This window comes from Mytilus trossulus, chromosome 7 (assembly GCF_036588685.1).
Source record: "Mytilus trossulus isolate FHL-02 chromosome 7, PNRI_Mtr1.1.1.hap1, whole genome shotgun sequence".
NCBI classification, from domain to species: Eukaryota; Metazoa; Mollusca; class Bivalvia; order Mytilida; family Mytilidae; genus Mytilus; species Mytilus trossulus.
Genome location: NC_086379.1, coordinates 81401033 through 81416902, shown reverse-complemented (window position 1 = coordinate 81416902; position 15870 = coordinate 81401033). Strand labels below are relative to the sequence as shown.

Genomic DNA, 15870 nt, shown 5'->3' with positions numbered 1-15870 from the left:
AGCAATGTTTAAATCTACCGTCTACTCACTTTGTTTTCAGATAATTTTGAAATTTTACAGCATTCATTATTGTACAACGAACATTGTAATCAAAATATTCTTGAAGTAGTTTTATGTTTTGTCTGCAGGTCGATTACTTTCAGTCAAAATGAGCAAGCAATATTTACAGCCTTCATGCAGCCACATCCCATTTGTCCATATTTTGAAACTCTCCTTGTACAAGGATGATTTCCGTCACTTACTTTTGTCATAAATGGAAGGGAATGATCAGTGTACATGTTACTTCAATAAATTGCAAACTGCGACGTGTGTCTAGATCTGGAAATGGTCTTTTTTATATTTGATTTGACAATTGAAAATTGATTAATGATTTATTGGATGAATGCCATCGGCTATCAAGTTTAATTCTAGAAATATAAATTCCTTAGCATCATTCCTCGACTGATTTTACCTTCTGAAATTCACTTTCATGAAGACATTACCTTGTTTTTTCGTTATCCTTTCTCTAGCATTACAGACTATCTGCTTCCAGTCATTTTACACTACTCCTATGTTGGAAGTCGAGCTCTTAAAATACACCACGATAAATATGGGTGACAATCAGGATTTTATTGTTTAGATGAAAACCGCTGTAGTGTTGGTATTTCTGATCAAATGGGATATTTAGTACTGTGAGTAATATCCTTCATGACTTTAGGAAAACCTTAAATATCTACCTCTTGGAGAAAACGTTTGTATTATGAAGGATTCCTACATGACTAAGATAATAATAATCAGTATTATGTATTGGTACACATTGTAGATATATCTTTTGCAATATGGGTGTAACTTTTGACCAACATAAGGTTTGATTTCGTTATGGAAAAGATCACTTATGTTCTATTTGGCAAAACCCTTCGGAATGTTTTATCCTGTATGCTGCACTTTATTAAGCCTTTCTAACTTTTTTTGAAAAAAAAAATAACAGATAAGTCTTTTGGCGTCAAAATTGCGATACTGGAATCTCACAAGAGACCAAACGACGCAGAAATTGACAACTGTAGATCGCGATACGTCCTTTAACAATGAGCAAAGCATTTTCTTCTTGCTTAGTCTTAAGTGTTGTGTTTTGTGTACTGTTGTTTGTTCTTTCGTCGTTTTTCTAGTGTTATCTTTTTTGCCATGGCATTGTCAGTTTGTGTTCGACTTATTAGTTTGAATATACATTTAGTATCTTTTTCCTCTCTTTGAGAAGACGCCAGTTTATATAAAAACAGTTATCAGTGAGCAGTTACAGCATAAATAATCTTCCAATAAGAATTGTCGTTCATCTGAAGACGTTAGAGTGTCAAGGTTACACTAACTTAGGGATGAATAAGTTATTGTTGTATTATTATCATTATAATTATTATCATTGTTTAGTATTCTATTTCAAATATCAACAATACAAAACTCATATTAATAATATATTGGTAATGAAAGAAAAGATAGTTTTACAATGAAAATCTCGTTTAATTTGTTTTATTTACATAAGCTCAATTTTTTGTCAATGACATCGGTACTAAAAGAAGTGAAGTAAATATATAATTCAGTTGTGTCAATGCGACTATGGCCATATGAAAGAGAATTCTACCATGTAAATTATGATGAGTATCACATCAAATATAAGAAATGTCTGAAGGTGGCTTTTCATGCTGGTTGCTTATGGTGATACTAAAGAATATGTTATTTAACTAGCTTGGACTTATCCATTTGTACATAATTATAAGAAATAGTAAAGTCACAGAAAATAAATGTTAAGAAACAAAGATAGAACAACAATTTACAAAATAAAAACAAGTGTGGTGGTGGTTTCAAATCAAACAACAGATCAGAGAACCTATTTTAATTTATGTTAATTCACGTAATCTGTAGATTCTTTTGTATTACCATTTAACTTTGATAAACACCAAATCCAAGTAAGCATTGTGTGTAATGACCACTTTCTATATGTCCATTAACCACGTGACCTCCGTTGTGACAAAAAAAAATCAGTTTTGAGTAATCGCAGGCTCTTTCGACAGTTCGTATTGCTTATAATTTTATATTTGATAATTATTTTCAAATGAACCTTCACCAGAATATATAATCATTTTCATAACAGCGTGGACTTACCGCAATGCTTATTTTTGTAATAATATTGAATCATTTACTTTTAACTTGTTTGTCAACTACTATCAATAACAGTGATTTTAGGCTAATTCAGTCTGTCAGATGCCTTCGAGTGGGAATTTAAATAGAATAAAAGAGTGAAGTACATGCAGGTGCACGAGAAGAAATAAGGAAAGTTTAAGTTTTCATCATTTAAATCAACACACAAGTTTAAGTTCTCTACTAGTTATTTTTGCAATTATAATCTTTGGAGACCTTACAGTTTAAATGTATATAACACGAACGATATGACATCGGGCGTTGCAGACGAAAATTCACCTAATCTGACCCAGTCAATTGCTAACCTGAGCGCAGCAAGAAATTTTAATGTCCACGCTGTTATGAAAATGATTCTATATTTATTAAACTGAAAGCATATCAACCTATTTACACTGTATTATTTACCGACATATATCACGTGATAGAATCATCCGGGTTCTGTGTTGGAAGTCTTACATAATAATGACCATTATCGTGTTTGGCTACTTGTGATTGGCTGTTTTCAGGAAGATCAATCATTACAGCATTCGTATAACTAGAGGAACGTTTTAATGATCGCCTGTTCCATCGAGGATTGTCAATATTCGTTAATTGTACCGATTCATCAGAACCATGTCTAATATGTCTTTGTTTAAAAGCTTCATTAGCTGAACTAGGAGAATGTTCCTCTTTCGCTTTGTTTTCAATATCATTATGAATTTGTACATGTCTGTTTAATGATAATGCAGGTGCGCCATTAAGCTTATGGTTCTCTCGACATGCACCTTTTACTGTTGTCACAGTTCTGTAAAAGAAAACATGAGTAAAGCATTTTCACTGATCATACAATCATTGGACTTTAAAAAAACTAACTTAATTTGCATGCGAATCGTTTCCGGTATTTTTTCTACATCTCCTTCCATCAAGTCTTTTTTTTTTTTTTCTTCTTCTTTTTTTAATCAACTTGGTTCGAATATTCCAAGTGGAATAACGAGTTAAGAACATCGGTAATTTACTGTCGCCTTTTATTTGACTGTAACCAGTCTTATATAATTAGTTTTTGTTATTATATTGCTAATGGTTTCATCATGCATCTTTTCCCAGAACGTTTTTCAGTTTGAAACAAATTCAGATTTTAACATTTGTAATTATTATTGACTCTTCATAATGCCTTTAAAAATATTCTTAATTGTGTCACTTCAAATAAGAAATATTTTAGAGAAGAGTACTTTTTCATGTATATTTTTTTTTTCATCTGAAAAGTATTTTAAATATTTATTCAAACAAAGAGGCCCTTCTTATCAACAGTTTTTTAGGGGACAACCGTTTGTTTTTCTTGTAGCCAGGAGTTGGGTTTTTTTTCTTTTTATCTGAAAAGTATTTAAGATATTTATTCAAACATAGATTCCCTTCCTATCAACGGTGATTTAGGAGACAACCGTTTGATTTTCTACAAGCCAGGAACTTTTTTTATAGATTAGTTATTCATTTTCATCTGATATAAAACAAGCTTATTTTTATTTCATTCTTACTTTTGTACACAATTGTGTCCTGATTGCATTTTGTGTTGCAGAATATTCATTTTATTAATCCTGTCTAAAGCAACGTTATTCATATTCAGCTCTTACCGATCCAGGTTTATTTTTGTTAAATATTCCATCAATCCGAACTCCACTCCCGATAATCAAATGGTTATCCCTTCCTGATTACAAGTTTCGTTTCCTTCTATCATTATTTTAAGTTTCTAAAAGTCTTACCGTAGTTGGTCTTGTAATTTCTGAATTTTTAACAACGATAAATCTAGCTCGTGCTTCGTTTTCCATATTTGAAGTTCACACACAGCATTTTTACATTTGTGCTTTCGGTGTATATCTAATGCTTCCCGGACTGACTGTTCAAAGTTCAATGATTTTCCCATACTCTAAAATTGCAATAATAATAAGTATATACTTATAGTACATAAACAATGTACATTATTAAAAAAAAAACCACTAGAGAAGATCACAAAATGATTTTAAATCAGGATTTCATCAGTGCTTTTGATTGTCTTTAATGTTTCTTGTTCTGTTGAAAATCTGGTTATGGTAGTAGTTATTTAAAATAAAAATCATTGTATTTATACATCGGTGTGACTAGAGATGACCAGGATAATGACGAACGAACGTACGAAAGCGTAACTTGACGAATCGTACGAAGCGGGAGCGGTAGTTTATACATATTAATGAATTAGTCCAACATAAAATCGTCCAAGTGAAAGAAATCGCATGGTTCTGCATGTAGTTTAAAGAAATATTACCTGTTTATAAGCTTACTCCGATCATAAATAGCTTAATGTTTGCTACAATAGAAAAAGGTTCACTCGATATTTAAGACTCTGTTTTAAAATTCGATGTCCCAAAAGTGTTTTAAGGGTAAAAAATGGTGAAAGCATAGATATCAAATTTTACCATATTGATATAATTTATTTTTAATTTTAAATCTTGTTTTCTTTTCCGAAATTTATCTGTCTTCGTTGGCTTATGCCCCTAGACAAGCCAGATAAGGCTAATTACAAGGAACCCTGATCAAATCAAAGAAATAAGTTCCTAAATTTTGTTTTTTGAAATTTTTTGCATGTCGTAAAAGGGGATGCTATAAAAATAGATATTGAAGTTTATTACCACTGTATTGATACTTTTGCTAATCAAAGTGCAGTTGCGTCTCTTATGGTTATTATATTTTCCGCTCATTTGATTAGCTTATTCGTTATATTTGCAAACTTATACGAATACTATTATCCAATTTACCACGTCATAGGAGGCGCATACGGGTGAGGGTCAAATCTTTGAGCACACAGATGGACCTATGGTACATTTCAACTGCCTGAGTATCACATTATTGCATAAAAAAAAAATTCAGACAATATAATTAAAACATCATTTTAAAATGTTGGTTTAGACATTCTTGAGACAAATACATTTGTTTGTGTGACATTTGTCCGATTGCTATATGGCTTAATGTGAAAATCGACAATTGAGGACAAAGCTCATATTTAAATTATAGTAAACATGGAATTACCGGAAATTAAGTTATTTTGTACCTATTTATCTACACTAAGTCAATGGATATATTACTAAACAAAATCCTTTCTCATTTTAGACGTCAAAAATAATGACCTATAGACTTGAAAGGCTTTTATTGGGAAGAAGCAAAATACATTATTTTCTCGCCGAAACTCCAAAAGTGACAACCAAGTTTACAATTTACGAATGACATACATTTGTACTCGATGCCTCAACAGCACTTTCTGGGTTTGAATCGTTTATTGTATTCTGTTACTTATACCATTGGTGTCTAGGATCATAACTAAAATTCTTAAACGAAATTTCCTTCCACGAGGACCAAAACTGCATTGGCTAGAGGTAAAAGGTATGATTGAGATCTCACAAAACACGTTTAACCTAGCCGCATGTTTGCTTTTATCCCAAGTCTCTGGCCTTTGTTAGTCGTGTATGCATTTTTTAATTTAAGTTCGTTTATATGTGTTGGAGTCTAGTATGACGTCCATTTTCACTGAACTAGTGCATACTTGTATTATGGGGTCAGCTGAGGCCCACCTCCGAATGCGTGATTTCTCGCGGAGTTGAAGACCTTAAGTAGCCTTCGCCTGTTATCTGCTCTTTGGTCGGGTTGTTGTCTTATTGACATATTCCCCATTTCCATTCTGAATTATATTTAGAAATATTGTTTGCTGATTTTATTTTGTAACAGCGGTCCAGGTTTTTGCCTAATTGTGAAAGGAGAATATGTCAGGAAATCACAATAAGGCTTGCAATTTCAAGGGACCATTTTGATTATTTGTTGTATTGTTATTTTGTGATAATTTAACAGAGTTACAGCCTTGCATTGAGTGTGTAGGTAGCTAAACATTGAAGTCAATATTATATAAGGTATACTACCCTCCTTTTATTGTGGGCCAAAGAACGGCCTTCAACACGAAGCCTTGGCTATAATGTATGTTTTTTATTCATAAGCTTGGGTGGGAGTGGGGTGTTCTACCTCACACTACCCCACAACCGCTATTGGTATTTTTTTATACACATTAGCATCTGCAATTATCTTATAAATTTGTTGTGAGGTTCCAATGTCGTCATTTGCATTTTTGAAGGACCAAGTAAGCCTTGTATTAAATCTCATGACCAGTTAAACACTAAAAAGATTGCTCCATCAGAGGTTGACAGGTATGATAAAAGACTACCATATGAGTTTTGGGGGTTAAAGGGGGTGGTGGCTAGGATGAAATTTGAAAAAGCAGGACATGAATGTGGTGTAAAAAAATGACAATTTATGTAATAAAAAAGTCAGGATAAACCTATATAAAAAGGCAGGACCGAATAGGGTGAAAAATAAAAAGGACAGAGATCACAAAGAGTGCAGGACAACATTTAACAAACTGCCCCACCCCCTCCTCATTTAGAATTTTTTTTTGAACGGGCTAAAAACGACATATTTTTTAAATATAAACTGATCGATGAGATTACATATCATAAAACTTGAATACCCAATTAAAAAGACAGACAAAGAAACGATCCCACAGCATCACATTTACATATTGTTTGAGATAATCTAAATTATGCCTTCATATCTGTACGAGTAAAGTAAAAGTTGTCGGTGCACTCGAATACTCCTGAGCGTGATGTTTATTTCATCATGCGTCCAACGATTACGAAAACTACATGTATACTATGATATCGTGACATACGTAACACTTGTATACGTCTTTTATCGATAAATCATGAAAACCATTTAAAATTGGTATATTTAATGTATTTCTCTCTATTATCTTGATTGCATCCGAATACATTTCAAACATATAAATCATTACATAACAACACTTTTTTTTTTAGGTACGTTTGTAAACATACAATTACCGCTCCTTATACGTTCGTTCGTCGAGATAGGTTCGTTCGTCAATATCCTGGTCATCTCTAATATAATGAAGTGTTAGGTATTTTGTCAAATAATGTGCTGCATAAAAACACATTCAATAATGAAACATACATGTAGCTGTCAAGATGCTGACTCAAATTATTTAAGTGCGTAAACAAGGTGTATAGTCATTAACTGACAAGTCTAATTCAAATGTATGACTGTGCTCATGTTTAGCTTGTTACATGATGTGGCATGTGTTCATTTTTGATGACATACGTGTCCTCATAACATATATTAGTTACTTTTCGTTGTTGTGTTGGTATCTGATTTACCTTTAAAACTCATTATGTTTGTTCTAATTCACGGTACATCCTTACAGAAATAATCTAAGAAAAAAGCAGTTCAGATGTCGGTGACCGTGTATACATCTGAACTGCTTTTTTCTTGGATTATTTATGTAACGTTTGACTTATAAGTTCCCAATAATGCGATTTGGTACCCAACACAACGCAGAAAGAGTCTGTTTATCGAGAATAGTATTGATGATTTTTTTAAGGATAAATTATATCATGGGAATTGAATTTTCCAACCCATTTGTAAAACAGACAATACTAATAACATTACCAAGTAGACATAGAAACCGAAAAAGGATAGTTATAACGGACAAAAAAAGAAAAGAATTTGTTTTCCAAATTATTTCCCAACTAATCCTAAATATATTATCATTACGGATGACTATAAACTACAGTTGACATACTGCTTTTAAGGTTTACGGCAAAATAGATTAATTTGGTACGTATAACGTAAACATATGGGTCACTACTAGTTGTGCATTATTATCAGATGTTGTATGGATAATACATTGAAAAACATAGAAATAGAAAACTAAACGATAAATTAAATATGAGGTCATAGCTCTTGTGATCTTTGTAAGCTTTCTATAAAATAAGTGCACCTTACTCGTTTGTTTGTTAATCTCACCTTTAATTGTTTGGATTGAAATAAGAAGATGAAACTTAGATTTTCTGTCAAACAATCTGCACATTTAATAAAGATGTAGACCGTTTTCAAAATCTTACTTGGCGGGAGATCCATAATTAGACAATTAAAGAAAAAAAAATGAAATCTTATTCCAGTCATATTTCATGTGGATGCAAACTTACCAAGCTTATTAGTGCACAACATCCACTTTTGTCATAACGTCGCAGACAACTTCTACCAAATTTAAAATATATATGCTCTAGAAGAAGGAGTAAACTTCCAAGAAGCATACCACCAGCTAGTAATATAAAGGCGCTGGTAAAGTTTAAGATACCAATATTTTGACTATGTTGACCTCGTTTTTGCTTTCTATGGCAAGCACCTGCTAACCAGAATTTCCTTAACCGTTCCAATTCCCCTAAAACAAAATAACACTTTATTAAAATGTATTTAAAAAAGAATATGTGCTGTGATTGCCAATGAAACAATTCTTCATAAGAGACTATAAATGGCACAGATATTATCATCTTAGGTCACCGTTCGGCCTCCAACATTTAGCAAATTCCGTACCTCATAGCATAGTCAGCTATACAAGTTCCTACCTTAATAAGGAAAACTCAAACTCAAAACTTCGAAAGTTAATTATAAGGAAATAGCTTAAATGAATACTTGTACGATTATCTAAACTGTCAAAAATGTATGTGCTTTTTTCAAGCGTCTTCACAATAAATGTATGATGCCGATAAACAGAATGAATTCTGTAATACTGCATTGGAATCAAGTTACAAGAAATGTTTGTCACATTTGCAAATCTCCTAAGATTTATTTTGCTTTTCTATTATGGAACTTTGAATTTTGCCTATTATTTTTTAGTTTTATTTTGACAATATGTTATGAGAACAACGCCAACTATTTATAGAACTGTTACCATTTTCCTGTAATTCTAATATTATTTCATTGATCTCCGCCATCAGATCTGATCCTTTGGGAACACCTACTCCATATCCTGTCATAGCATATCTCTCCCCTACTGTGATTAAATTACAATCTTTGTCTATACCCACTTGGTACTCTAATGGTGTAGCATCGTATATGAAAGCGTCGATCTTCCTATGGAGAAATCAAATCTCAAAGTAATTACAGATAAAAAAAAAATGGATGTGATTGCAGTTGTGAAGGAACGAGCAGTCTTATAAGAATTTCTGATATAATCAGTTATGAACTTTAGCTTGGCCAATGCAATATTGTCAATATTATGAGCAGCAGTATAATTGATTATTAAAATATTACTTAATTTTATTATCAAGATAAAATGCAGAACTTCAATTTAACTAATAACACTTTAATAAATCATACAAGCGTTTGAGTTTCATCTTTATGAAAATGTGGATGCATTTTTTTGGTTAAAATCTAAATTAAGATTTCAAGATGATGAAAGTTATACAATTGATTTGGAATCTTTGTGTCTTGTGTTTCGTGTAATATCTGTATCTCCCGATTCTCTACTTTTTTTGTATTCCTCGATTTTCATACGGCAACATTACATTGAGTTACCATTTCTGCCATTACTATGAATAAGGTATAAAACAATATATACTTAAAGGAAAAAAGAAACTGCAAGACGTAGGCGGCATACAAAAGAAGGCAGACAAACATACAGACAGACAGACTGAAGAAGACGGGCAAAAGAAGTCAGACAATATCATGCCTGAAAGTAAACAGAGAAAAAGCCCAACACAAAAAAACTTACACAAAAACATAAGATTGAGAAGCACAAGCCAAACAAAGTGATTTGATATTTGTATTAGGGTATTCTAAATTACTTATATAATTTCCTTTTTCTTATTCTGTTTTTTGTTAAAGTTGTATTCAGCTTTCGTATTTTGTTCTCCCATTGATTGAAATAAGATTGGAGTTCAAAACAATATAACTACTGCATGTGTATCTAAACCGTATTTCTTTGAAGTTCGTGACGCTTTGTTTCCTTTATTTGGATTTAAATAAACATGGTAAACCGTTCAGTGAAATATAGGGCTTACAAGAGACGGAATAGACATTTTTCGTATCTTTTGTTGCTAAAATTCAGAAAACAAATCTCTACAGCAAATGACACATTAATTTCATCGACTGTGTCTTTTCGCTACAAAAGAAACAAAGGTATCCACAAGAACTTACTGTGCTTTCAGTGACTCTATGCCCTCTGCAACCGTGGGTTTATTATATGTTTTCATGTATGTGAACATCTGTTTGTGATTCTGTCTCAAGTTCTCCTCTGTACTACCATTTGGTACTGTAGCGAACTTAAAGGGAGGCTTCAAGGACTTAGGATTTCTAAGCTGCAATTGTAAAATATAGGTTTACTTCAGCTTTTGTTGGAACTAAATTTCAAAATAATGTATTTTCATATCACTTTTTGTATACGTTGGAATTTCACAATGCAATCTCAGATCTGTTTTAACTCTTATTTGTCGAAAGTGCGTTTTGTGTGTTTTTGTTTGGTTGTTTATGTTTTTTTGTTTTTGCTTGCTTATTTGTTTGTTTTTTTGTTTTTGGTTTAGCTATGTTTTGTCTTTCTTTTTTTAGGGGTCGTTATTACATTATATAAATCTCATGAATTATATAATCAATTATTATATAATCAGCGACATGCAGTTTACAAATATAAATGATGATTTTATATGATATGTGCCTTTATTTTTCGGAAAACCATTAAACATTCACAAATAAAGCATACATTTACATCAGCGTGGTGCCACTGTAAAAATGAATGTGACAAGCTATTTGGTTTACTATGATTCTAAAATTATATTTATAAAATAAAGAGAGAAAGCGATTTATAAATTGGGGCAAAATGTGTAAACAAAATCTCACAAAAACTCAAACAGTTGCAACTGCCTCATGCAAAGTTCACTTTGCAAAATACCTTTTTTTTTTGTCTTTTCTTTCGTATTTTGGCTATAGGTTTCCTTTTAGTGGCTGTATGTGTTCTTTCATTCGATGAATCTTGTTATTATACTGTAGTTGTCAAATTTTACTGTTGTACCAATATAATAAAGATGGAGGGTAGATGTATATGAAGACCTTTAATCAAGATGCATGTTCTTGATCGTATCCCGAATTAGGATTTTATTCAGTTGTATCTTTGTTATGACCTCTGATAACCTTACTGACATGATTTTTGTACTCTGTGTCGATTTAAAATTTAACATTGTATGAACTCATCTGTATTATTGAACTCATTAAAACAAACTTTGATATTTCTGTGTTGTTTTCGTTTGGTTCCAGTATACTTGATATCTCGCCTATATCTCACATTATTCAAACGTAGATTAGTTGTATTTAAATGATAATAAATCATTTAAAATTGATAACCAATTCACACTTTTGGATTAATAAATTTTATATTGCAACAAAATGTCGTCACATTAAAGCTGACAAAAAAAATGTTATTAAAGTATTTTGTTGAAATATCATCAACTAAAGTTGGTAATGAAAACAGTTTGTTTTAATGAACGACTGAAATCACTTCCCTCTTTCATTTTGTAAAATTCCGTATTGACAAGAAACTTATGTTACAAACACAAATTTTACCCGCCAATCTGTGATACCAGATAACTTATAATACTCGTCTTTTGTTATCATGAAAGCAGCAAGATTGGCAGTATAACTAGCCAGGAATACCAGAGCAAACAAAGCCCACACATTGGTCATAAATCTACTGGCCACTCCTCGTGGATTATCTGTTGAAACCGAGGCTCCGAACAACATAGACCAAATCAACCAAAATGATCGGAATAAAGAAAATTTGTGATCTGAAAATAAACATCATAATGAAACATATGTCGCTTTAAGAACAGTTATAATATAAACAAGCATTTAGGTCGGCAATATAAGATGAGACATAAAACATAGTCAAAGCATAATTAAAAGAAATTTATACTCGAGCAACGTTTAAAGGAGAAAATTGTCATGGACTGCTTGTTATTGTCCGAAGATAAACACTATAATCAAAAAAATACACAATTAATGCAAAATTATTGTGGTTAGCCTAGTCGCTTTTATTTTGACAACTTAATCAAAGTAATAAAGGTCTTAAACATCAATACAAACTCTTCACAAACAAAAATTAATTATATGACCATTTTATCTGATGAGTAACAAAACATACATTTACTTAGGTCCTACTCCCACAACATTCTTCAGATACAATTTTATCTTTTTATGTTAGAGCTTATTCATATATGTTTGAAGAGGGCTTTTAACCTTAATAATAGAACTATATTAATATCCTTGTGTTTAAGTATTACATCGATATTTGTCTGAACACTTAAATCAAAATTCGAATAGTCTATCATTTGATGAATTAGAAACAGCAATATAATTTAGCTCAACTTGAAGCTTTATACAATAATTAGAGGGTCTTTGACAATAGTCTGACACTTGAATTAGGTTTGTACAAATATGATGCCATCAAGAAATGACATTATAACCTTTTATGCCAAACGATAGAATGACTTCACTTTCTTAATACTATTTATCCTAGAAATTGGAAAAATATTTGATTATTATTGTACCGAACATTTCGTATAGTATTCAGTTACATTAATTGCAATCATTTTATTTTAAGTGTTGCTAGTTGATAGCAACAGTTCTTTGGTTAATACGATGGCTTCATTTTTTACATTGAAAAACTTGTTCAAATTGTATCCTTAAACTGCAATTAATCTTTATTGCATCAATAACGATATATAATTCGTATTAAGTTGTATCAGCCATTAATATGAATTATGGAAGTAAAAAAATACTTTTTGATTGTTTCTAGCTTAAATTGAAACTATAACTTAACGGTTGATTTCGAATTACATCAACGAATCTTTTTAATATTAAAATTAAGTCAACAATATTTGATAATCGTTTTGTGTTATATAATAATGGGTAAACAGTTACGCTTGAGAACAGTTTGAGAAGCCATTAACAAACATTATGTTCTAGAGTATAAAAACAACCAGGTTTTTACTTAAAGTTACGTCCACCTCAAACCATTATAAGTAAATGAAGGCGAAAACATATAAAACAGAATGTAAATTTCGCACATCACGAAACGCTTGCAATTTAATTCTTGACTAATTGATACAAAAAATAACACTTCTTATTCAAAACATGTAAGTCTGTCATTTTCGTCACGCACTGCTTGGTATAGTTGAGATGGCTTAGATCATTACTAAATTTCTGACCTATGTAAAAGTGATATCAAAGATATTTAAAACAATGATGCCCTCTTAAACATTAAAAGGGAATAATTGAAAGTGAAAAAGTGACATGATAATTCGTTTTAGCAGTCAGTCTAATTTAATTTTGTCTATATCAGCTAGACTTGAAATATCGCTAATGAATTATATACTTACAAGGTCTTATAAGGTTAAAAGTAAAATCACAAAAATACTGAACTCAGAGGAAAATCAATTTGGAAAGTCCATAATCACATGGCAAAATCAAAAAACAAAAAACAAAACGCATCAAAAACGAATGGACAAGAACTGTCATATTCCTGTCTTGGTACAGGCATTTTCAAATGTAGAAAATGGTGGATTAAACCGATGATTAACTCATTTAATTTAAACTTAAATGTTAATATCAAACATACCTAGAGAAAATCAATTGCACGTGGTTGCAATCTATTTATATGTATGGTTATGTAACCGTAATGCAGTCTTCGGAGGTCATTTCGATGGTTAACTATATGACGTCCAGACTAAAAAACACGCGAAATTCAGATGTATATTATCAACTCCGTGCATTGTTAACTGACTTTTGATTTTTGTCCATGGATTTATGTATTTTTAACAGCGGTATACTACTGTTGCCTTTACTTATAGATATTGGATATACATTTCAGTATGTTATAAATTAAATAGAATAATCGTCAATTTCTAACGTAAGGAAAATGTAAAACAGTGGTGTCTTCTTTTTTTCTATTTTTTTTGCTATATGTTGTAACTGTCTTTGTGTAATAGCTACCGTTGACTAAATTCATCGCTTTAATCATTAGAAACCCCGTTCAATTATACCCGACACTACAATTTACCTCAAAGTTACCTCGCAAGCTTGTACGTCCTCTATTAAGGCCACTTGGACTTAACCATTCGTATATGAAGATTGATGCTCCTGTTGCGTGTACGCTGAACACCAATATCAGGCACCATGATGGATAATCATACGGTTCTGCAAATGAAAACAGGATTTTCCTTCAACAGTTTTCTGTTCACAGACATCGTACATAAAACTAGACATAAAAAGCGGTTATAACCTAACATCATTTTCATACAAGATATTGCACTAATCACATTTTATAGAAAACAACATTTAAACATTTTTGCAATTTTTTCATGTTTTTTGTTACTTCAAACGGACATCAAAATTATCGTTAAAAAAGTATTTATTATTAAAAATGAAGTTTACATTTTTTCATTTGTTGATTGTTTAATATGTAGGACACGCAACTATCACATTAAACTGAAAAGTGAACAAAAAAGTTGTGGATAATACGTTTATGGTATCATCATATTATAGAAATTTCAAAGCACAATAAAACGGTTTTCACATTACTTTACAAAACTTTTTCAACCCTGATATATATGATGAATTTATTTACAACCACTGGGTCGATTCCACTGCTAGAAGACTTTTAATTCCACGATAATATCACCAGCCAACCAGTCAGCACTTCTGTGTTGACTTGAGTTATCATTAATTAAGTTTAAATCATAAATTAACTGTTAACAAAACTTAGAATTTTCGAAATACTTTTTTACTCAGGAATAGATTACCTTAGCTGTATTTGGCAAAACATTTAGAAATATTTGGTCCTTAATGCTCTTCAAGTTCGTACTATATATATTTAGCGTTTTAAAAAAAAAACCATGTGATAAGTCTATTGTTAGACGAAACGCGGGTCAAATATAAAATTTCAATCCTGGTATCTAGGATATTAACTTTTTATTGCAATTGCAATTATTGATATCAAATTGTAAAGTAACAACTTTTTGTGTTGAAAAAAAAACACACACATAACGGAGAGGGTATTGTTTTACTATCTATCATACATAAACTTAACACAGCTTATAATTTTCTTTACCTAGGAAAGCAGTAGGTGATATGGCTCCCTTACGAATGGATACAATGATTGTTATTCCTGTCTCAAGGAATGGGATAGAAAATTCTATATGTTCATTTCGTGCTGGTGTTATCTTTAAAGATGTCAGAACCATGTCTGCTTTCCGATCTTTAACCTCTTTTATAAGACCGTTCCACTCACCAGTTACCTATAATGTAAGCACATGCTATGTTTAAAACTTGTTTTTTTCAAATTTCAATGATTGTGTTCTTAAAAATAATAAGACTAAAATTTAAACAACAAATGTTATTTTTTTCTATTATGAACGGATTTTTTAAATCCAAAATCATTACTCCTGGTATTCTTGAAAAAAAATCTTATCCACTTTTAAAGTCAGCAAATGAATTTTATATTTCTGCTGATCATTTTTTTCATTTCCAAGTTCTTTTAAACTTAAGCAATCAATACTCAAGGTAAAACGTTCATTTTTTTCTCTTGTTGATTTGTATCTTTCTCATTGACCTAAGGCAATAGAACTATCAAAATGTAAAACATAATACCGAACTGCATGGTAAATATTAAAAGGGATACCCGTAAAAGGTACCAAAATCAAGTTTCCAATCAATGGAATGAGTGAAAAATAAATAGTGATATTCCTGACTTGATACAGGCAGAAACAAATGTGTGTTTAACCTGAATTTATAGCTGGCTTACAA

At 31.3% G+C, this 15870-nt stretch overlaps 1 protein-coding gene across 1 annotated transcript in view; it reads right to left on the bottom strand.

The window, feature by feature from the left end:
- Window positions 1–1490: 1490 nt before the first annotated feature.
- LOC134726705 (glutamate receptor ionotropic, NMDA 2B-like) overlaps window positions 1491–15870 on the bottom strand; it is a 63879-nt gene continuing 49499 nt past the window's right edge. The window contains exons 10-17 of the mRNA XM_063591121.1: window positions 15176–15362; window positions 14137–14262; window positions 11632–11852; window positions 10216–10376; window positions 8969–9150; window positions 8223–8458; window positions 3906–4069; window positions 1491–2953 (exon numbers count right to left, since the gene is read on the bottom strand). Coding sequence (XP_063447191.1) covers window positions 2584–2953; window positions 3906–4069; window positions 8223–8458; window positions 8969–9150; window positions 10216–10376; window positions 11632–11852; window positions 14137–14262; window positions 15176–15362 — 1647 coding nt within the window. The 3' untranslated portion in view covers window positions 1491–2583. The remainder of the gene's footprint in view (window positions 2954–3905; window positions 4070–8222; window positions 8459–8968; window positions 9151–10215; window positions 10377–11631; window positions 11853–14136; window positions 14263–15175; window positions 15363–15870) is intronic.